Source organism: Galendromus occidentalis, unplaced genomic scaffold (genome assembly GCF_000255335.2).
Source record: "Galendromus occidentalis unplaced genomic scaffold, Mocc_1.1 scf7180000077508, whole genome shotgun sequence".
NCBI lineage: Eukaryota > Metazoa > Arthropoda > Arachnida > Mesostigmata > Phytoseiidae > Galendromus > Galendromus occidentalis.
In genome coordinates this window covers 301,556-322,664 of record NW_003805496.1, presented here as the reverse complement: position 1 = coordinate 322,664, position 21,109 = coordinate 301,556, and the positions used below count along the sequence as shown (strand labels likewise).

The window sequence follows — 21,109 nt, the reverse complement described above, 5'->3', positions numbered from 1 at the left end:
CCAACTAGATTTTCAGCTGAAATGAATGCGCCGAAACTTTTTGGCGCTAAAAAGTTTCGACGCATTCATTTCAATCACGCGATTTTCTCCCGGAAGGTTCTGCGGCCTTCATGTGATAGCAAAATATTTTCCATCGACAGACGGAGCCGTCAGTCGAATTTCATCCCAATATTCCTTGTCGATATCCGAAAACAACCGAGTCGTCATGCAAGTCGTCATCGTTCTTTCCGAGAATTATTCAAATTCTGGCGCGCCTGCTCAGACTTCCTTTGTGAGAGCGCATCGACTCCTTGCTCACTCAGCCGAGAGCCTGGAGCAGTTCTACGGGAATAGTGTCACGATTCTACATCGCCAATGACGAAAAAATTCCCCGTGAAAACCCCGCGTGGTGGCCGAGTAATAAGCGCTCCCGATGCCGGTGCAACTTGCCATCGTTGGGGAGGTATCGGGTTCAATCCCCGAGGCGAGCCGATATTCCCCATCGGGAATGGGAACGGAAGTCCTGTATTAGGTAGTGAGGTTAAGATATGGGTCGGGACGAGGAAGCAATAGCGACAACTCTGGCTCCATATCCTGATATGGCTCGAGTAAGGGTCAAAAACGTTACACGCCAAATTGAAACAGCCTTAAAAGCTGCAGAGTCAATATGGGAGCTCATTGCCTCATTGCTCCCGATAGATAGTATTTAATCGATGCGAGTGAAGAAGTTGACAGTTGCCCCCGACCAGGGCGTTTGTGCACACTTATTCTATCGGATTTGTACCCCGAGCTCGACCGGTGGCACCCCGGTGAAAACACTCACGGGAAATCTCATAGAAGCGTCAATTTTGAATGGTAAATTCAGAGGAGAAGACGTACTACTACCACGCACACCAATAATAACAACAGACATGCCGTTTGAGTTCAAACTCTTGCAATTCCCAGTGCGTCTCGATTTCGCGATGACCATGAACAAGGCACCGGGCCAAACGTTGGAAATATGCGGTCGGAACCTGTCGAACTTATGTTTTCCTCTTGGGCAACTGTATGTTGCATGCTCGAGGGTCAGCAAGCCATCGGATCTATACGATATACGACTACGCAATGAACGGTGACACAAAAAACATAGTCTATCCGCAAGCTCTCGACTCTCGAATAATCCCGAAAAACGATCAGATACACTCAGAACATGGGGACACCGGTTATCACACGAGAATGATGAAACCGTATATGAATCGGATACGTGGATTATCGAAGAGAGAATGACGGGTATGAATGAATCTATGGAAATTATCGAGAAATACAGGATAAGAAAATATTCGAATTCGACCGCGAATTCGCCTGATCCCCTGTGAAAGAGAGGAACGAAGTTCGTTTTTTCGCTCAACGATGAAGCTTACTTGGCGAAGGAATCCCGAATTACACGAATCCCGTGAAGGATCTGTGACAGGAATGCCTGTGCCTTGTGCCACGAAAGCTAAAATCTGAGGCGGACAATCATCGGGAATCCCGATGATATCGATCGATCTATATATAGTAGTGTTGTTTGTTGTTGGTTCACATAGGAATTACGGACGGTGAAGGACCGACGGCAACGAAACCTCTTCTGCTGAATTCTCTAAACCTATCGAAGCAAGGAATATGAGCGGTATGCTGAGCTCCAATGGCAGGATCTTGTGCGAAGTCGCCGAGAATGAGCGCCATGTTACGTACTGATTCTTTTCTCGAGCGTACTATGTGGATCGCTCGTACAACTGTACAAGGTCGTGTACAGTCGAGAGGAGTGGTCAAAAATTGGAAGAAAGATCAACACGAAGGAACGCTTCTCTCCTTTGTAATCGAAAATACAGTTGTCGCGTCAGGTGGTGTCTGTTCCGTTCTCGATGAGATGATAAAGATCGGGGAGTGTTATCAGTTCCATGCGTTCCAGTTAAAGCCGAGTAGCCAACTCTACAACAAAACGAAACACCCGAGTGAAATACAGATCGATAAGGTGATTCAATCAAGCGTGATTCCGATCAGTACTCACATACGTCGGTTGGCGTTCAATTCATTTCAATCATTCCACCGGCATTCCACTGGATCCGATTCTCCGCAGATTATTACTCAGATAAAACCAGTCGAGGGAAAAGATCTACCGAAAGCCACTGTGAAGAACATAACCATCGCCGAGCTTGAAAATACATATCGAAGCGAACAAGACTGTAGATCTTATGGTTATCGTCTACGACGTGAGCTCGCCACAGAATCTTGCGTGTCGAGATCTTGACACGCAGAAATGAAACTATTATTTAGCAGTATTGGTGTCCCAGAATGAAGAATTTGATTTAATTTTCAATCACGACATATGTTGATCTCTATCTATTGTCAGTCATAGTATTATCGCCATTATTTCATACATTTTCTTTAGCCGCAGCGCAGCGCGGCCGGGTACGCTAGTTCTGCTCGATTTTCATCGATGGGGTGTAGCTGGAAGCCGATTCTATATGAGAATGTTGCCGCGCCAAATGATCCACTGAACGCGTCGTTTCGGAGCTCCCTTACGATCTTCAATCGAATGAGCGTTGAAGGCGACCTCGGTGCTTCTCCCGTGAGACCGAGAGGCCATGAAGGGCTCAAGACTGGGGAGGAGAAGACAACAACGTTCGAGATCGAAGCTTGCAAAATACGAAAGAAGGAGCGATCCACATAGTACGCTCGAGAAAAGAACCAGTACATAACATGGCGCTCATTCTCGGCGACTTCGCGCAAGATCCTGCCTTTGGAGCTCAGCATACCACTCACATTCCCGGGACACGATCGCGTCTGTGACAGGGCAGAAGGTCGCTCGCCCGATTGATGAGAGTTTGCGAAACGAAAGCTGACCTCTCGCGCCAAGCTGCCGGATCTCGGGTCGGTATGGCCGGCTCGGCTGAAATTATTGATTTCTGCGCAATGTCTCGTTGACTCCTGCGTTTTGCGAGAGGTTCGAGAATCTCCCTTGTCAACACGATTTCTCATGACAGCGCAGCTCGGCTGCTTCCCCACGCTCAAAACCGAGCCAGTCAATATTTTTTATCAGGAAAATAGAGGATTTGACCTCGAGGGATCAGGATGAGCCCGTCTGCTCGAGATCCTTTACCTTCCCGCCTTTGGTAGAGGTCGCTGCTGAACCGCGAGATTCAGGATAGAAACTCTGAGAATCACGTTAATGCGGCAACCCGCCTCCCCGATAGGATCTTGAAGGCCTAATGGCTCTAGCCTGGATCATCTATCTGCGAGCTTGATTGTTCCGCGACACCGACACGGCACCTGGATCTCCGGCCCAGGTAGTTCTCGGAAGATATCTCGGAAGGGTCTCCAAATGGGTTCTTCCCCAACTGCCCGCGAGGATAAGCGCTCTCGGGCTCTGACCAGGTCCCCGCATGTCCGATCTCGGGGACCCCGGAATTTCTTAGCCTACAACCCTGCGAACAACCGGGACCAGACATAAGTTTTCTTGAGTGGAGAGCATTATGAGTACCGAGAGACCGGAGGAAAAAATTGGTCATAATGCCGAGGATGGACCTCGGAGAGGCGCGTCATCATTTTCAGCCGAGTCTCCTCCCTCAAAATCTGGGTTGTGAGTCGTGTCTAGCATCGACCGACGTCAGACTAATGCAAAGTTATACTTCTCGTATTCATTGAAGGTGTGAGTGGAAATCTATTTGCATCGATTCTCGCCGTTTGAGCCGATGACCCTAGGTATTTAAAGAAGAGTCACAAGCTCGTTGAACACCAACAGCATCTTCAAGTAGACTTCTCAACATGATTGCAGTGAGTAGGCTTCATCGGAGAGCCTCGAACAATCTCTGGACTGTTCAAAGTTTCTTCTTCTCCTGTTCCGACTGACGAAGTTCTCGCTCTCTAGGAAGAGCCGCCTCAAGCGATTCGTTCCGTCCCTAAAGTCCTTTCCTCCTCCAGCTCGCCATCCTCGCAGTTCTCATAGCGTCGACGCAAGCTGGCTCTATCAGGAACGGACCTGAATTCTCTTTCGATGGTAAAAGTCACGGCTCTTTCGCGCACGGACGCGAAATCTTCGGAGCTCCCGCTATCGAGAAAGTATCCTTCCCCATTATCTCTAGTTCAGCCGTGACCACGCGCGCCATTCACTTCGCTCCAATCATGAGCAAAGCCCTTGCCTCCGTCCTGGTCGCTGAGAACGATCTCCCCGCCGCTCATATCGCTGTTCACGGAGGATTCGGATCCGGTCTCGATGAATTTGGGTACAAAGATATCGCCGCCCCAGCTATCGACAAGATCGCCGCTCCGATCATAGCCGGCTCATTCCAAAAAATCGGAGCTGGCCCCGTTATCGGTGGATCCTTCGCTCCCATCCGATTCGCCGAGATCGCGTCCGGTGGCTCTCGCCCCGCTTACGGTAGCGAGTTCGGTAAGCACAGACACGCCGGCGGCCACGATCACGGATACGCGAAGATCTGGTGATTTACGATTCGAGGAAGACATGTGACACACGGGGGATACCCTTCTTCTGTTTATATTTCATCATGCTTGTTCTTTGATCTTGGATAAATATGGTTGTACATCAACGCGGAGAAGCGATCGCCTTCTATAGAAGACACTGTCGGGGTCCTTAGATATTGCTCGTTCGAAAACGATGCGGATGGTTTGGCTTTCCAGGGTGGTCGTCAAATCGATTGGAGTCCCTTGATTCCAGTCACTATCTTCTTCCTCTGCCTCTTCTGTCTCGATGGCGCTCTTTTCTCTTCTCATGCTCCTCGTCTTCATCTCGCTCAATTATATATTCGAGGACTTGGGATCGTCCTCTCGGGTTTGAGCTCTGGAGGGCGCAAGGTGTGAATTCCGCCATTGCACTCCGGAACAGTTGGTGCACACCGAGATTCTGGAAGCACATCGTCTCTCCACCGCGCTTGAATTGCGACAGCTGCGGGAGAGGGCAGGGGGTTAATTGTATTTCACGAAAGCGAACGACTGCGACTCCGTAGTTAGAGCCGAACGGGGACTACGAAAAAGAACTGAGGTGTCTGCTTACCATTCTATTAATCGAACCCAAACAGATCCATTGACCACGATCACCGACGGCCCATTTGGAGTGATCTTCACTGCTCGACCACTGCATTGTGCCTTTTCCGACTTTCAACGCGATTTTTTGGATGTCGGTGACCTTATACTTGTCGAAACAGTCCGGAGGAAGTCTGCCGCCGTTTCCGTTTCTCCACGACTCAACGTAAAGATCCGTTTCCAACGCCGGCGCTATGACGCCGGAATAAATATCTGGAATAGACGGAATCGATCCCTAATAATTGATCTCAAACAGGGTTATCGACGCATTCAACCAAGCCTCCGAAGCAGCGCAGTCTGCGACGAATCGGGCGATCGTCGCTAGCGAAGACAACATCTACTGAGGGATGGATAGATCGAGCGTTCCCAGCCTCACCCACCTTTGTTCAGGGGACCGCCTTTCGCAAAAGCGGTGAACACGGTCCCGTTGATGGCCGGTATGAGGTCTTTCAGTGAATAGGGTTGACTTCGAAGATACTTCTTGTCAAGCAGAAGATCCAGTTCATTGTATTTCGAACGGATTTTCGGGGGCGCGCTCGAGGCGTACATGTTCGGGTTCTGTCTGCGCAGATGTTTCGCTACGGGAATTGACAACTTGTTCTTATCGTAATCATCATCATTATTATTATGATAATTATCTTCTCCCAACAAAGCCGCGATTGAATTTCGCTCCTAAGGAATGTATATGTCTGTGCATCTCCGCAGTGGGACGATCCAACCCGACTCTGTAGTTTTCACCAGGCAGTCACAGCATCCCGTTCCACACCCGCTCCAAGACTTACCGACAGTATTCAATTCTTCTGAATCCATGGTGATGCATATGAAGCTTTGACCGTTCTCCCTCGCGTTGCTGGGGAAAGAGTAGGAACCAGAAAAGATATTCTCCGGGAATTTCGGAACGCTATGCACGAGCCAAAGTCCGCTTCGCGCACCAAAAAGAACAACGCCTTTTGTGTGGCCATTCGAGGTTGAATTTGACAGTTCTGGAGGCGGTTTGTCATTGTAAACGATGTATGTCAACTCCTGAGGATCAGAAAGGGCAATCGACTCAGACAATGCTTCGACTCCCGTGTCTTCTAGGGGAAGGAGTCAGAGTGTTTCTTATGATACTACCCTCCGGCGTTTGAACGCTTAGAAAGAAAAAGGGAGATCGAATCTCCGCCTTTCTCGAAGAAGTTCCCCCGGGAAAACCCTTGAACTTCGATGCCCGTGCTGTAGGTATCGGTTCCTTCACGGTAATCGTAGGAATGACTCACCCGATCTGCTCGAGCTTTTTGACGTTGAAATAGGCGCGTGAGTGACTTCGCTATTGGATTGCCATTCTCGCTAAAGATCCCGTTTTTCCCCTCAACGAAAGCCTGCAATAGTTTTTTGTCATGATTCTGGGATTCGTAATTTAACAACCTGCTTTTTCCCGTTTCGAGACGATCTGATCGCCTGTCCGTGAATACGGTTCAGTGGTGGGGCTTGCCTCAGAGTTTTTCACCGTCTTCGAGTCTGCGTAACCGTATTCCGAACCGTCGAGGGAATCACGTGGAGAATTCGGCCTGGGACCAGCTGTTTTCGGTACTTTGTACACGACAAACCTGTGACCAATGGAATGACGGATGTCAGAATCGGGAGGTTGATTTATGAGGCGATAGAGTTGAGTTGTATTTGGAGGAGGGAAGAGAGGTATTCTATGAAGTGCTTGAGAGGTGATTTCGTTCTTCGTCAAACGAGAGTGATCACAAACCATTCAACTCGCTTGCCGTCCGGATTCCTGCACCAAATTTCCTGGTCTTCTGTCCTGCCGAAGTCGAGCAGAAATAGCAGCAGGAAACTTCGGAAACCTAGTTTCATCGACATCCTCTCACCGAATCCCTCCAAGAACTGTCAGCACTTCGATCCGTTTCCAGCGTGATTTTGGTACGAGCTGGAGTACTTCATTGTGGGTGTACCGATCATAGTACAGCTGCGAGCACCCCTGCCTCAGCTGTTTTGAAAGAGTTGCCCTCTCCACAGCATGGCCGCACTCAGAAGGAAGCGGCCACTTGCTCAACAGGTACGCGCCGAGTGACTCCGCTGCGATACTCGTGTATGTTCCGCTGGACACTGAAGTGCGAGTCGGTCGCCTAAGGGAAGCTCCGAATGAGATTGGTCACGGAAAAAAGTTTCCCGAGTCTGAAACGATTGGAGGGGGGATCGCAGCGGCTCACAGCCTCGTTCATGAGTGCTCGGCTCACAATGAGAGAAAGGCTATCTAATCGATCTCAGTAGGCTTTCCAATTCGCAAATATTCCGGGCGATGGCTCTCGAGATGCCCATTCGCGTGAAAATGATGCACTGAGAAGTCGAGGCTCCGGGACTACAAGAACGCGCATCAGCAGGGAGGGTATCCAGCTTCTTCCATCGAGTCCCGAAAATCCTATCTCCGGGCGATTCCCTCTTGATCGGAGCTTCATTCAGAGAATCGATACTTCTTTGATCGACTGCTCAGCTCACAATCAGTTGAGGTTGCATTTCACAGGGAACCACTTTCGTATTTCCCTCGTTGGAATGACCTATAGTCGTTTTGAAGTTCTCCGTGAAATCGAGGACTTGAGCTGGGTGAGGAAAGGGACTTGGATCTCCACTTAGGGACGGCTGGCTTCGCATCTGATCGTGAGCATCATACTCCGTCGAGAATCTCACAATCAGTACCCACTATGTGGTCAATGCCGTGGTGGAACCCGAGCGTTGTTTCGAATGTCGCGTCGTAATCTCTCGCAGCTGGGTTCCACCCGCGCTTCCACGTCGACGGCTGTTGCTTTTTCATTTGTTCAGGTTGTCCAGTTGGATTCCCACGATATAGTAATTCGTCATAAGTCCGAAGGCCTGAAACCGTGATAATCTACGTAGTAAGATTTTCCAGGGAAACTCAATTTAGGTAGGTGGGTACCCCTCAAAGTACCCCTTTCCAGGCAGATCCGAAAAAATCTAGGGTCAATCGTTCTGAGCGTGCATTCGGGACTATACCGTCAGCAGTGTTTCTCTGGTAACTGTCCCGAACTTGAAAAAAGTGAATCCGGGCCGTTTATTGAAGCGGCGCAGGAATCGGTTGGCAATTCTTTCGAAAGCTTCGTCGTCGACGTCGGCGTTCCTCAATACTTCGGCGTGCATCTCTAGCTGCAAGGGTCCTGACGATCAAACTTAGTCCTTGTTAGCCGCGTTCATAAATATCGCTGCTTCGAATACGTGAATCAACGTCTTGATTTTTTTTGTCGCAATAAGGCCGTGAACGCTCCTTCATTCCAAAATAGTTGCAAACACGCTTACCTCATTGTTGACCCGGGCCGCGACGGAGACTGAGACAATTACGGCGAAGATTGAAGAAGTGACAGCGATGTACATAAGAATCATCATTTCCGTTATAGCATGGCTCTGCGACGTCGTTAAAAAAGTGCAGACGGTCGAAAACAGAGGGACGGCCGCGGTCAGACTCATGCCGAGTAGATTCCTGAATACAATGTTCACGGCTTTGACGAAGTCATGTCCCTTGCAATGCAGCCGGATGGCCTCCTGAAAGAGAACACATCCGGAAATAAGTCTTTCGACCTTAGACTTTAGGAAATGGGATCGAAAGTCGTCGACGCAACTCACACGGAGCACCTCAACTCGCCGGGTTCTGACCGCTTCGATGAAAAAACTCCGACTCCGCCTCAGAACATCGCACACGATCATGGTTGCGATGAGCGAGAGAAATCCATGACCGTAGGCGGTTGAGAATACAGAAACAACGCTGGTCACCAAAATGATGATCGAGTCCAGATCGGGTAGCTTTTCCGATATGAGTGCCAGACAGATTCGAAAGTTCAGAGCCAAGAAAGATATAACAGCGAAGTTAATCCCAAAGTGGAACCATATGAAGGGCCCGGTCCGCAGCTGTAGACTTTTGCTCAGAACCGGATCCCCTGCGGACAGAAATCGTCATCTCTTGGTTACAGTGATAGTCCATCATGGATAATGAATCCTCACACACCACACACGAGACACGAGCATCGGGTTTCGTTGCAAAGCTGTTTTTTTTTCAACTCACTCGAAAGTCTTCGGTAGGCATCCGTGATATCCCTGTATCCGAAGTTGAACATTCTGAAACACAACAAACGGCAACCGAAAGCGTTGACAGCGACAATCGTATAAATTAGTCGACTGTAGAACGATAGTTTCGGTTTTAGAATTCCGAGCAGAGGGTCGACATCGTAGTGGTAGGAGAAATACAGAGTTCTGAAACATCCCGCAAAAGTCAATATGCAGAGGATTCCCGAGTATATTTTGAAGAGCACGCCGGATTTTCCGGTCCACACCGCCTCTGGTGATTCGACGATCCCAGCGAGACAGAACGGAACGAACATCAATCTCACGAGACGCGGTGATGACGTCTTCGTGGCTGAGGTCTCGTTCTCCTGGCAGCAGGATTCCGCTTTGGACAGGAGTCTCCGTCGTCGCGCCTCTGTCCATTGGGAAATTCCCGCCGCAAAAGTTTCCGATGGGCACAAGGACTCGACGGCGATCATGACCCGTGAGAACCAGACGCGTTCTTGGAGTGATCCCCAGCCACAGAATTAGAGATTCGATGACTGTGCGTAGTCGCAGAGTCGCGCACACTCTCGTTCAAGGAATCGATCTCTTGATCGGGGAGTTCCATTGTCGAGTCTACAGACTCATTGTACGTGTAGGTCACAGTGCACGAGAAATAATTGGAATTTCACTCGAACAGGTAAGCACAGCCAGCCTCTTATGGTTTCGATCAGGAAGACCGAATACTGGACTCATTCACAAGCGCAAAATCAAGTTCACCGACGACGTCCCTGTGCTCCACCTAGTTCGGCGCGTAAACATTATCGGCTCGAAATTGATGGACATTTCCGAACCCGCGGTGTTTCCGTGGGCCTGAGCTCCGGTGCCGAGTGAGGCAACCCCTGACCCCTCACCGATGGACATTGCTTCGATTTGCCTTAGCACCTCAATGAGACGGCGTAGCCCCTCGATGTAGTTTGGGCGCCGCCAAATCTGAGCAGACGGCCGGCATGAGCGGGACAAAGCCCTCGCATTGCCTCCGCATATCAGACAAGATAGCGCTGCGGGAAGGATGCGCCGAGATACGGAGCGATGAGCTCTCGCCCGAGATGGCGTTCCTTGAATTATGCAGAATCCGCCCGCGGTAAGGGAAAAGCTAAGATGATTCGGCGATCTTACGCTTGATTCTAGTCGAACGGAGAATTTTTCGTAATTGTCGATACCGCTCAGCTGATTTTTTTGACATGATATGTATTCGCGATCGAATCGAAATTTATTGAGCTCTTGTCGATTTACCATCCTTTGAGTCCGAGTCCGACTCCGTTGAGACCACCGAGGCTGAGTCCTCCGAGACCCAGGCCGTGAATTCCAAGACCGAGACCGATCGGAGCGGAAGCGATTCCGAGCTTGGCGATTCCCACGGGAGCAAGAGCCTTTCCCACGATCGGGGTCCATGCGTCAGCTCGGCTGGTGACAGCAGACGAAGCGATGATGGGAGAGGCGACGGAAGCGACAGCAGGGGCCGAGATCAAAGCGGGGACGGCAGAAACGATGGCTCCGTGACCGAGACCGAGTCTGTTGAGACCGATTCCATGGTTGATAGCTAGTCCTCCGAGACCAGCGCCGTGACCGATGAGGCCGGCCTGAGCGGCAGAGACGGCTAGGGCAATGAAGGCGATGACCTGGAAGAGAAGGTGAGCCTTCTTCAGAGATCGGCGAAGACAAAAGGGACTGCGAGTTTCCGGCTTCAGAATCTTCTCGAATGAGGCATTATAGGGTGCGCTATGCTGCCGTGGGGAAACTCACAGCGATCATGATTGTAGACGAGGCAGTGTGTCTGATGATCTGTCGCTTCGCGCGGTTTATATAGTTTCGTGGAGTTGAGATCGCGCCAGAGCGAATTTTCAAACAGAAAGTCGACGGTCGTAGTGCTCGGCCGCTCTGAACTCCTTTTGGTTAGCGTCCAGAAAGTCTGTCCGCACTGTGAACTATCGACGCAACCAGTTATCTTCTCAACGATAGGAGACGCCTTACGATATTTCTGATGAAAGTTCTTCGTTCGTTTACATGAAGGTCGTCGACCACCCTGCCTTCGGAGCCGGGGACCACCACCACCATCCTACCCCGGGAAAAATACCTCGAATAAAACCTGGAGAAGAGGACACGCAGATAACATCGGCATATCGCAGTCAGATTGCTCCGCTATCGTCTCTGGGAGGAAAACTTCTGTTGAGAATACCGAGTCCTCAGATGAGCGGAGCAGAGGAACCCAGGCTTGGTCGGTTCGAGTAACTGTATCCCGGAGAGTCGGGACAATGTTTACCCCACAGGGTCATGCGCGATGCGCCCTTCAGTATATCGGCTTCGATTGCAATTAATAATAATTATTCCTTCTACATGGTGGTGGTACATTGCATCCTCTTTGTCTTGTTTTCCCTAGCGGAAGAACACCGTGCCCTCTGAGTCTGGGATTGACTTGAAAAGGGATGGTCGCGAATGTTTAATTTCATCGCGAGAAAATTTCTCCATCCCATTTTCCCAAGTCTGGAGGAGCGAGGGCTCTCTCGCTTGCCTGGGGACTAAGATGAGTCCTGCCGTCGCTGAAAACCGTCCCTCTCATCGAGCGTAAGCTTCCGGCTGAGACCGGCATCCAGAAACGATTGCTCAACGTCATATGAACAATCAGGACCAGTGGAGGACAGGACTACGTCTTTTGCATGGAGACGATGACTACTGATATGAATGATTTTCTGCCCTCCTGGCAGCCTTTGCGGATGAGACTCATTTTCTTTGCTGAGTGAGCTTCTTCGAACGTGCGAGCAATAATATCATAGCCATGCGGGCACTGCCGTGATTGCGTGAGGAGAGTTGATCGCAGCCTGATGTAAAGCTTCCCGAGGTATGGAGCCGTGGCTTCAAGTTCCGAAGAGGATCCGCTCTTCAAGGGAGAAGGTCCAAATGAAAGGCATGCATATAGATGAAGAGCGATATTGACGAGCTTTACGGAAAATATCCTGTATGTCGATGCTGATTCCGCGGCAGGATCCTAAGCGAGTGACCGAGAGCTGTGAGAAGTCAAGCCCACATGGTTTTTCAAATATCCATGGGGAAGGAGATCCACAAGGTATTCACGAGGCATATCTTCTCAAGACCCTAGGATGATCGCGCCAAAGAATGTGAAGGGAAAGCCAGCTCAGAGTCCTTAGAATGACTGCGCTATATACGATAGAGAGAACCAAAACCGTACATCGTTGACATCCTCTGTCGGCGTTCAACGGGCTCCGGGATCAGGTCCGGAACGGGCTCATGAACGACTTGGCTCATCCGGGCGTATTTCCAGCAAGGGTCAGAGTCAGGGGACCAAGCCCGGGCTCGAACTTTAGAGATGCTCCCCGTTTTTTTTAGGCTTATCTTCGCTGTGAATGAATCGGCGAATCAGAAACCTGATACGAGACTCCGAGCGACCTCGATCATTATCTCTGCTGCTTGTGATATCGGTAGGGATGTGAAATATTCATTTTCCCCATCTCGAATTCCTGGAAAAATGCTGATCTGAAGTTCTGGGGAATTTCTTGATTCCCTCTCCATCAATCACGGATTCCTCGGTGAAGGATCCGAAAGCCAGGACTCCTTTAGAACGGTGATGATGATTTGTGCGGTTTCTCTCCGCTGTGTGATTTTATCAATCGCAGAGCCCGGTCCAAGCGAGACTCCGGCGATAGGTGTCGTACTACAGTCATCTCCAAATTCCAACGAGCTTCTCTCCTTCTCGGTCTTACCGCGCGAATACCACCGTACTACGGTACTATTCGCGGGTCACATTCAGGCTGATTCGAAGAGAATTCGGATTCTCTAGTGGATGGCGTTATTTGCGCTCATTGCTTCTATGTAGATCAGATCGAGTCGGCAATATACGCTTCAGAAACACCTAATATCGTATTCTCTCACCCTCACAGTTTGGCTGGATTCCTCGCTGGGCAGAAGCTGGCTGAATGGACCGGAGCCCCCCCCCCCCGAACTTGCGGGCGGGTCGCCACGATTGAATGACATCCCACAATCGAAGGTAGAATCAAAGCTTGACCTCCTCTATACTCCTTTCCCTTCGAGAGGGCAACACGGTTCGCGATCGAGCGCTCCGAGTGATCCGGAGCTCCAGACAAGGCAATCAAAGTCTCCGAATCCTCCGACTCCTGAAGGCAGTCATTGGTGCTCCGAATCGACCCACGTGCGTGCAGATCTGGCGCGGGCAGCTTGGGCTTCGAACTGAAGTGCATTCCCAGAATGTCGATGGCCAGACAGAGCACCCCGCCGGATACCTACGCCCGAAATAAGTGGAGCTCATTAGCAGGGAGCCTGTAAATGAAAAATCATCATCAGTCTTCATATTATGATGTTCCAGCAACCTCGATCGCTCACGTCCTCGGATTCCTGGACACGTGCTTCGACTACTCCCGTTATCGCTTTTCTAAGAACTCTAATAAGAATTCTGAATTTTTATTTGCCTTCATGGAAATGCAAGATCTAACTGAGGTCTTATACGACATGAGCGGTCTCTCTGGCTTCTGGCCAGAGTGCTTGGGCCGTCGGAATTTCGTGTTGTTCTTGGAGAGGATGGACTCGAATTCGGGGAACACAGGGAGTCAGTCGAGAAGAGCAAGAAGATGATGGCTCAAACTTCTCAGCCGGACTCGTCGGTCGATCAGAGAGGCGACCGACACGCAACTCTTAAAATTATTATACACAGTATGGATGCAGAAGAACACTTGGAAAGATCCGCCAGCAACAGCTGCGTCGAACTCTCTCCAGCAGCCGAAGAGGGAAGAGGGCGGATCTCCGCAATTTCTACAAGTTCGCAGGGACGTTCGTGACATACATTCGTTCCCACGGATTCTTTTGTGGACTCGCGTGCAAAGAAATTGAAATTCGCTAAACTAAACAATAGAAACTCTCTTTCATAATATCGTCTTCATCCTAATAAATATACAATGTCGACTGCATCGATTATTTCGAGACGCGGCGATCGGAGAGGAGTAACAACGACTGCAGAAGAGGAACCCCATGTCTCGATTGCGCTCAAGCTAGGCGAAGGTATGAGAAAATGTGGAATACGTGCGATCCTTCACGCCGTGAAAGCCAAACCGGTCATGCGCTCCGAAACCTCCCAGAGCTTTTTTGCTTTGCCCTTATTAATTGCCCAGAAGGGCGCGATGGCTGTATTACAGTCTGCGAAATATCGTCCCGATGTGGTGACGTCATCCGACGTAGCGAGATAGACGCTAGTCATGGCGCCTTTTTCGGGTGTCTGTAAGAAAAACATCCGTGAACGATCTGTGGTCCTTCGATAGAGGTGCCCGAGGATGACATGAGTCGAATACAAAGCATTCCCTCTACCATGTGCCCCTTCTGAAAATATTTCCTCCCTCTCCCATCGGTCCCTTATCGACGAGGAAATTTGCCCTCATGCGCTCCAAAGTGTCATTCTACCCCTCAGAGGTGTCGCGTACGCGGGTATCTGGGGTGCCCCCCATGAATATTAGGAATCTCGCACCTTTCCGTAGAGCTTCAGCAGCCGCGTGAAGAGCCAAGCTTGGTAGGAATCGTCGCCGACTCCGAAGTCAGACTGTACGAACCCGGGGTGACCGCAATTCACCGTTACGCCTGAGTCCTGCGCATAGAGAGGAATGAGTCCCGATAGGTGTGAGAAGTTTCCGTGAAATGCTCCAAGGTCCCTCAGACAACGGATGACATCTCACGGAGATCCGCGTCCGATAGGAAATAGGAGCCAGATGGGATAGTAGGAGCTTCTGACCTTTAATCTCCAGCTCAGCTCGACCGTGAAAAGCATATTGAGTACTTTCGTGGAGCAGTAATTGAAGAGCGGAAAGTGATACCGCGAGAAGTTCAAGGGTTTCTCGGGGTTCATATTGCCGAACCATTGGCCACATGATCCTACGACCACAATCCGACTTGGAGCGCTTTTCTTCAAGAGACCTGAGGGGAAGATGATCTCAGATTCTTGCTGCTATCAGCGAAACTCTGATTTCTATGCGGAACAATCTTTGCGACTCACCCAGTAATAAGTTTGTGAGGAGGAAATGCCCCAGATGATTCGATTGGATCGAAACCTCGTGACCGTCCTCGGTTATCATATGTTCAGCGGGCGCTGCAACAGTCGAGATGCCTTAAAAACCCCTCGTTTTCGCCAGGTCGGTCATCCGAGATCCCTCAGACCACTTGACCGGGATTGAGGCTCCATGTCCAGCCTTATTCGTTCAGAGACCCGGACGCATCCTCGATAATCAGGCTGGCACTCACTCAGTAGACCTGCGTTGTTGATCAGGACATCTAATCGTTTCTCGGTAGCGTTGATTTCGGCTGCGAATTCTCGAACACTTTTAAACGAAGCCAAGTCCAACTTCTTGCAGTGTATGTCTTTATTGCCGGTCTCCTTGATGATTTCATCTCGTGCGGCTTCTGCTTTGGTCATAGTCCGGCAAGCCAGAATAATTCTCGCCCCGCACTGGGCCAGAGCCATCGCCGTGGTTTTCCCCAAGCCTGAAATCTCCAATTTTGAAAAAAACCCAGAAAATATCCTTCGCGGTCCGGAAATCTCCATTTTTCTAGACCATGCCCTTGCCCCTCCGCAAGCTACGCATTCATCCAGTCGAATCCATCAAGAAGCCTGCCTCGGGAAGGTTGAGGAATCGAAGTTCTGAGATTGATCATGCTCGAATCGAACGATCACGAATTTCCGACGTGAGGGTATTGGATGGAGAGAAAAATTGCTGAGAGATCCGGCGATCGATCAGTGAAAGGTCGGAACAGCGACTTCCAGTCAAGGATTGTTCTTGATTCAGTCGGGGACTTGCGAGACAAACACCTCTCTTCCGTGATTAAAATAGCGTCGTCGAGCGATTTTCTGAGCCCGGTCTCAATCTGATTTAGCGAACGAGTGCCGCCATCGAAGAAGCTGTGCGCGTTCTTTTCAAGGAAGACCACGGTGTACATGGAGCGGACGATAGCGACAAACATTCGTCAAACGGGTTGTTTAACCGATCAATCAGTATTTCCGATAAAGCTGCACAGAATGACTAATTAGGGGATTTTCCAGAGGTGTGATTATCGCGTCGAACATCACGAACATTCACGTGTTGATACTGAAATATTCTGGAATTCGCTCAGATCTGCTCCGTGGTGGAGAATACCTCCGTAAGTGCATATTAGATAATTGTTCATTAGAGGAACGAGCGTAATACCACGTCATTTTCAGGACGCACCGCAGCTCGGGGCTGTCCAGAAGTTGTGGCCAACAAGAGACAAGACCTTGCAAGCAGGTAACCATCGCATGTATGCGATGTCAGATATTGTCGCCTGAAACTTTCTTCTGTGCTGCAAGTGTCATTCTCTTCTGTTCAGTCAAGGGAATCACGCTGATAATGAATCCCAAATCGCTCGAAGGTCTTCATCGGAGCTATGTCGACGGAAGGCAGACTCGATATCGCGACTTTCATCCGGAACAAGTGATTGGCTCTATACCGGTGAAGCGCGGGGAGCATCCGCCGGAGCAAATACGGCCTGAACAATGCCGCGCGGGCTTCCGCTACAATCCGGACGCGGGGCTCGGCGGAATATCTCCTGGGTCAGCTCGCGAACGACGATTCGAACTCAGAGTCCTGGCGATATAGTTCTATTGTGGGAAGCAATGGAGGGAGCTCAAAATTCGACTTCTGCAGCCCATCGTCCCATGGTACTGTGTTTGCTCCTTAGGAGGATCACACAACATGGCGAACCCTCCAGCGTCGCGTCGGACGCTGGACGACGATAACGAAACGTCTTGCAATATCTTCCAGCACGCTGGCGCCTCAACTGTGGATCATCCTTCACAGCAATCATGGAAACCACCAACTCACACATCCCTCAGAGCAAGAATTTATATAGTCTTATATTCACCCATGTCCCAGGACGCTACATGGAGGGTGAACATTCCAAATCTCAGGTCGAAATGTGTCTGGACATGCTTCGAAAGGCCGCACAAAGTCGGAGGAAGAATTTCCCGGAAGAGGCTGATGCGGGTGACCTATTAGCTCCGGTTCCCCTCTGACTAAAATAATCAACTGAATGTTGGAGTCGGGTTTTATGATCCTTGATTGGTGAATTCAGGGGATCCCGACCCCAGCGTCGGGAGCTTGCATGTTTTTTTGCGGTTCCACGATTAACGGGACCTGACTCGAGTTAGAAATCGAACCTGATTGTCGCCAGAATAGTCCCATTTCATGAGGCACATGATTGTGGAAACCTGCGATCAGCGTTGAGCTTTTAAGACGCAGAACATTTGCTCGACTGTGGGTGAGATTTCGTCATTGGGCCGTTCTTGCTCAATTTTGAGGGGTCGTAAGGGTCTGAAGACTGACTGAAGTGTCTGATGAGTCTTCTGAGGATTGCGACCTCAATCGACGGAGCTCCCAATGCCTCAATGTGAAGATGGAGCTCGCGTCACCGGGCACGCCGAATCTCAGGCCCACCTTCGGCTGCACTTCCGAGACAACGGAGATGTCGAATGATGGTCTCCTTCTGATAGTGAGGTTTGACTTTCCCGATCCCTCAGAGTGCCAAGAGAGAATCAAAGTTGCGAAAACTTGAACAGAAACTCCCGAGGAGAGAGGAAGCTCTATACAGAGAGTTGCCGAAGAGAAGCGAAACGGATTCGGTTTGTCGAGGACTTCCTAATAAGGTTATGGATCTTTTGCGATTTTTAGTCTCGAGGGAGAAAATAAGAATATCTCAGTATCATATTCACGTGGCTGATATCAAGCATCGCTCGCGTCGAAGAGGTTCGTGAACCGTCGGTTCCGGATGTGGACTGGGTAAGCGATAAGCATCCGCGATAAGCATTCAAGATAAACGTGACACCTCGAGTGATACCTTTGACGATGTCTCGAGTAGGTAATCAAAAGTAGTCAGAAGGCAATAATTTACTCTCACCTGTATTCGATCCTGTGATGATGATAACTTTCCCGGTCAGGTCTTTGCGGCAGACATAATGCCCCTCGGTCACAAGAGCGTAAACTTTGCATAACAGCGCGAAAACCGCAACCACAGCGAACAATCCAGAAATCAAAAGTATGACCGGCGATGCTATCGCCGGTTCCGCCGTTGGCACAGTCAAAGCTTCAGGTATCGGAAGCGAGGGCATTGAATCCATGACTGATAACCTGTAGGTGGTTGTCACATGGTGAGAGTTCATCAATCGCAATTCACCTGGTCTCTGGGATTCCACATACCCCAGACGTGGTCGAATTGGAACGGGCTCATCGAGAAAGCGAGAGCGAATTGGCTTGCGGGTGTGATCTCACAGGGAGATTAAGAAGACGAAAACTCAAATGTCGATCCGATTCGCCACGGTTCTATGCCTTCGAAAGAAGAACTTGAATTCGGGAATGGCGCGTATCTAATTCTGAAGCGATGACCGCAACTGTTTCAAAACCGCAGGCGTTCATGAACAAAGTCACATACATCCGTTTGGATCAGTGATACCTGAGCGGAAAACCCTGATTCTTCCGATTCAGACCTTGGGAGATGCCGTTACCTCAGAATTTTTCTATGAGCGATGTAAACACGAAATTCGAAGTATGAGTTGTTTATCTAAATATATTTGAGTTTTATCATTTGTTCTTCATCAATATGGGGGAGAAAATAAAAACAGGAAGCCGCGGGACTCAGGGGTCAGGAAAATATTATCGAATGGATCCGAATTGATACTGCGACCGATGGACAGCACACAGCTGCTCTCTGTCAGGCTCGACAGGGCTCAACTCCGATCGAAGGTGTTTCACTCCGGAGAAATCTGAAGGGAGCCTCTATGAGTCTGCTGAATGCTGAATCATGCTCTCCCTTCCGCCCGGAGAGGCACGTCGAATGTGAATAAGGAGCATCATTGATATACCCGTGCATTTTATAAGTTTCGGCGCTGCGTTCGGCGCTGTTTTTCGCCAATGTATCTGGCCAGAGTCACGAAAGAATCTATCCACTTTCGGCTAATTTCCAAGGGTTTGTCGAACTTTGATAGTGCGAAGCAGGGCAAATTGGATCATGGTGTCAAGGAACTGAAGCTTCTGGTCGACTAGCGAATGGTCATCAATAAAAAAACGTGGGGCCACGACTCTCGTAATAACAATCACGCAGCCTTCACATGAAGTGTAACGTCGAACCTGAGCTTGCCATTCAATGGAACGCCCGCTTGAACGCTGAGAGAATATCGAATTGTGAGGTGCGGCCTCTTCTCTCGTGATTCGTAATTAGGTTCTCCTTGGACCCTGAGGGTCGAGGGGCAGCCTTGAGAGATAGTTCACCTCGTGGGACCGCATTGAGAGCAGGCGACTCTGGACCGAATGGGTGCTCGGTGCGAAAATCCGGAATGTTCCGGCTTGGGAACCTCCATACGGTGGTCCCAACCAGCGAAGTCAGCTCTTTTCGGATACTTCTGTCAGTATCGCCACAAGATTTTCCGGGGGATCAGGTCGGCAGTTGAATTTTCGGGGGAAGGCAGAATCTAGGACTCCGAATCATGTGGCGCTCATTTCGAATCCTTGCTTCAGTGTTACGACCGAAAATTTTCGGCAGGGTCACGGTCGCCTGACAGGTCTCGATTCTCACACTCCTTCCAGCGGGGAGCGAATGAATCGCCGGAAACGTTCTTGCTCTCGAGGCCTCTCTCTAGGGACGAACTCATGACTGAGCGTCTATGCTGATCCCTCTTCGCCTCGCAAATTCCAGAGAATGGACCGCGTCGAGGGTAAAGTGAAACTAGCGAAGGCTCAAGTCTCGAACCGGTCATGACCAAAGACAGAGTCTCCTCTCAACTGACCGGGATCACTCGACTTGGTCTTCTGAGGGCCTCGCGAAACTCAAGACAGGCACTTAACAGCGCGGAGAGATCGGCGCTGGGAATACTGTCTATCGGAAGAAAGTTTCTGTGGAACATGAGGGTATTCACGAGGAGTTGGACCGGCCGTTCTCCGTACCGGTCTCCTCGACGAAACGCAGCCAGCGAAAACTCAAGTAAACGTCGCACTGATGATTCCCGAACCGAGCGGGTGAGTCAACGGATTACTATTATACAATTGAAGTTTGAAAGACGCAGCGCGCTACGAAAGCTTCGCGTGTTATGAAAGACCGCCAACCGGAAGAGCTTCGACTCACGCTTGTGCGGTGCTGCAATCCGATGGGTAGTGGTACTTCTGTTTCCGACACTCCTCGTTCTCAAACGACGCTGAGCCGCGCGATCTGCCAAACCACGGTCAGGCCAGGCCGTCCGCAGCTTCACGGAAGAGCTAGTGGAAAGCGGCATCGAAAACGCACGTCGACCACGGAAAGGGATGTCATCCACTTGCAGTAACAGCGGAGAGTCGGGCTTGTAGCTGACAAAGCACCGAGCCACTAGTGGAGCTATTCGGCTAGGGCGACCATCCGACACGTGCCCCTGAATGTACGCGTCAGAATACTTGCACATGAAGATCCGGCCCAATGGAAAATTTTCGCAGCGACTCCTCACGCAAGCCCGGGCTTCGGCACCGCAAGGTCGGAGGAACCCTTCCACAGGGGCGGACGCAACCACATCCATTAAGAAAAGCGCTTAGCAAGCCGTATCAGCTGTATTGTGAACCTACCCGCGCTACGATTGTTCATGACGTAACGTTGCGCTCACGTGCCCGACGTAGAAAACATATTGTACCGAAGGCTCAGTCCCCACTGAAAAATCTCTGCTTGAAGCTGTTGGAATGGAGCCTTGATGTCTCAGAGCGGAGCATCGGGAGGTTTCCGCGCTCCGCGCCGACGTCGAAGGATTTCCGGGCGATGAGAATACAGCATCGGATGTCCTTCGGGGATAACTCAGAGGAGTGGGTACGATGATCGTGCGCTGTCTTTGGCTTTCGGAAACTCCTCCGGGGTTCCTCTCAAGCGAAAGGTTGTGTTCTCATAAGGCTTCGGACTACTTGCGCCGTCAGAAAAAAAAGTGGTCCATGGTTTCTCA

The 21,109-nt window shown here is 50.2% G+C and overlaps 3 protein-coding genes across 3 annotated transcripts; all 3 read right to left on the bottom strand.

Annotated features, from left to right (window-relative positions):
* Positions 1 to 4,678: 4,678 nt before the first annotated feature.
* On the bottom strand, positions 4,679 to 7,006 carry LOC100905881 (deoxyribonuclease-2-alpha). Its single transcript, XM_003746902.1, has 7 exons — positions 6,776 to 7,006; positions 6,512 to 6,626; positions 6,297 to 6,398; positions 5,823 to 6,063; positions 5,421 to 5,618; positions 5,012 to 5,253; positions 4,679 to 4,903 (listed from the first exon to the last, which is right to left on the bottom strand). Exons 1-7 carry the CDS (start codon positions 6,886 to 6,888, stop codon positions 4,679 to 4,681), a joined length of 1,236 nt encoding a protein of 411 aa, XP_003746950.1. The 5' UTR covers positions 6,889 to 7,006.
* Positions 7,007 to 10,370: 3,364 nt separating this feature from the next.
* Positions 10,371 to 10,909, bottom strand: LOC100905591 (cuticle protein 64). The gene is made up of 2 exons (XM_003746900.1): positions 10,885 to 10,909; positions 10,371 to 10,760 (listed from the first exon to the last, which is right to left on the bottom strand). Exons 1-2 carry the CDS (start codon positions 10,891 to 10,893, stop codon positions 10,371 to 10,373), a joined length of 399 nt encoding a protein of 132 aa, XP_003746948.1. The 5' UTR covers positions 10,894 to 10,909.
* Positions 10,910 to 13,598: 2,689 nt separating this feature from the next.
* On the bottom strand, positions 13,599 to 20,408 carry LOC100905444 (retinol dehydrogenase 11). Its single transcript, XM_029112475.1, has 7 exons — positions 20,278 to 20,408; positions 18,061 to 18,290; positions 15,394 to 15,633; positions 15,149 to 15,241; positions 14,888 to 15,069; positions 14,627 to 14,743; positions 13,599 to 14,380 (listed from the first exon to the last, which is right to left on the bottom strand). The coding sequence occupies exons 2-7, from the start codon at positions 18,278 to 18,280 to the stop codon at positions 14,198 to 14,200; spliced, it is 1,035 nt and encodes a 344-aa protein (XP_028968308.1). The 5' UTR covers positions 18,281 to 18,290; positions 20,278 to 20,408; the 3' UTR covers positions 13,599 to 14,197.
* Positions 20,409 to 21,109: the final 701 nt, after the last annotated feature.

Excerpts from the sequence above, each read along its gene's own strand:
- LOC100905881 (XM_003746902.1), bottom strand. The coding sequence starts at position 6,888 with ATGTCGATGAAACTAGGTTTCCGAAGTTTCCTGCTGCTATTTCTGCTC. Across the intron at positions 6,627-6,775 it reads GACGGCAAGCGAGTTGAATG|GTTTGTCGTGTACAAAGTAC; the intron begins GTTTGTGATCAC and ends CATTGGTCACAG. Across the intron at positions 5,619-5,822 it reads AGAAGAATTGAATACTGTCG|CGAAACATCTGCGCAGACAG; the intron begins GTAAGTCTTGGA and ends CAATTCCCGTAG.
- LOC100905444 (XM_029112475.1), bottom strand. The coding sequence starts at position 18,280 with ATGGATTCAATGCCCTCGCTTCCGATACCTGAAGCTTTGACTGTGCCA. Across the intron at positions 15,634-18,060 it reads CATCACAGGATCGAATACAG|GCTTGGGGAAAACCACGGCG; the intron begins GTGAGAGTAAAT and ends TGGAGATTTCAG. Across the intron at positions 14,744-14,887 it reads AGCTGAGCTGGAGATTAAAG|GACTCAGGCGTAACGGTGAA; the intron begins GTCAGAAGCTCC and ends CTCTATGCGCAG.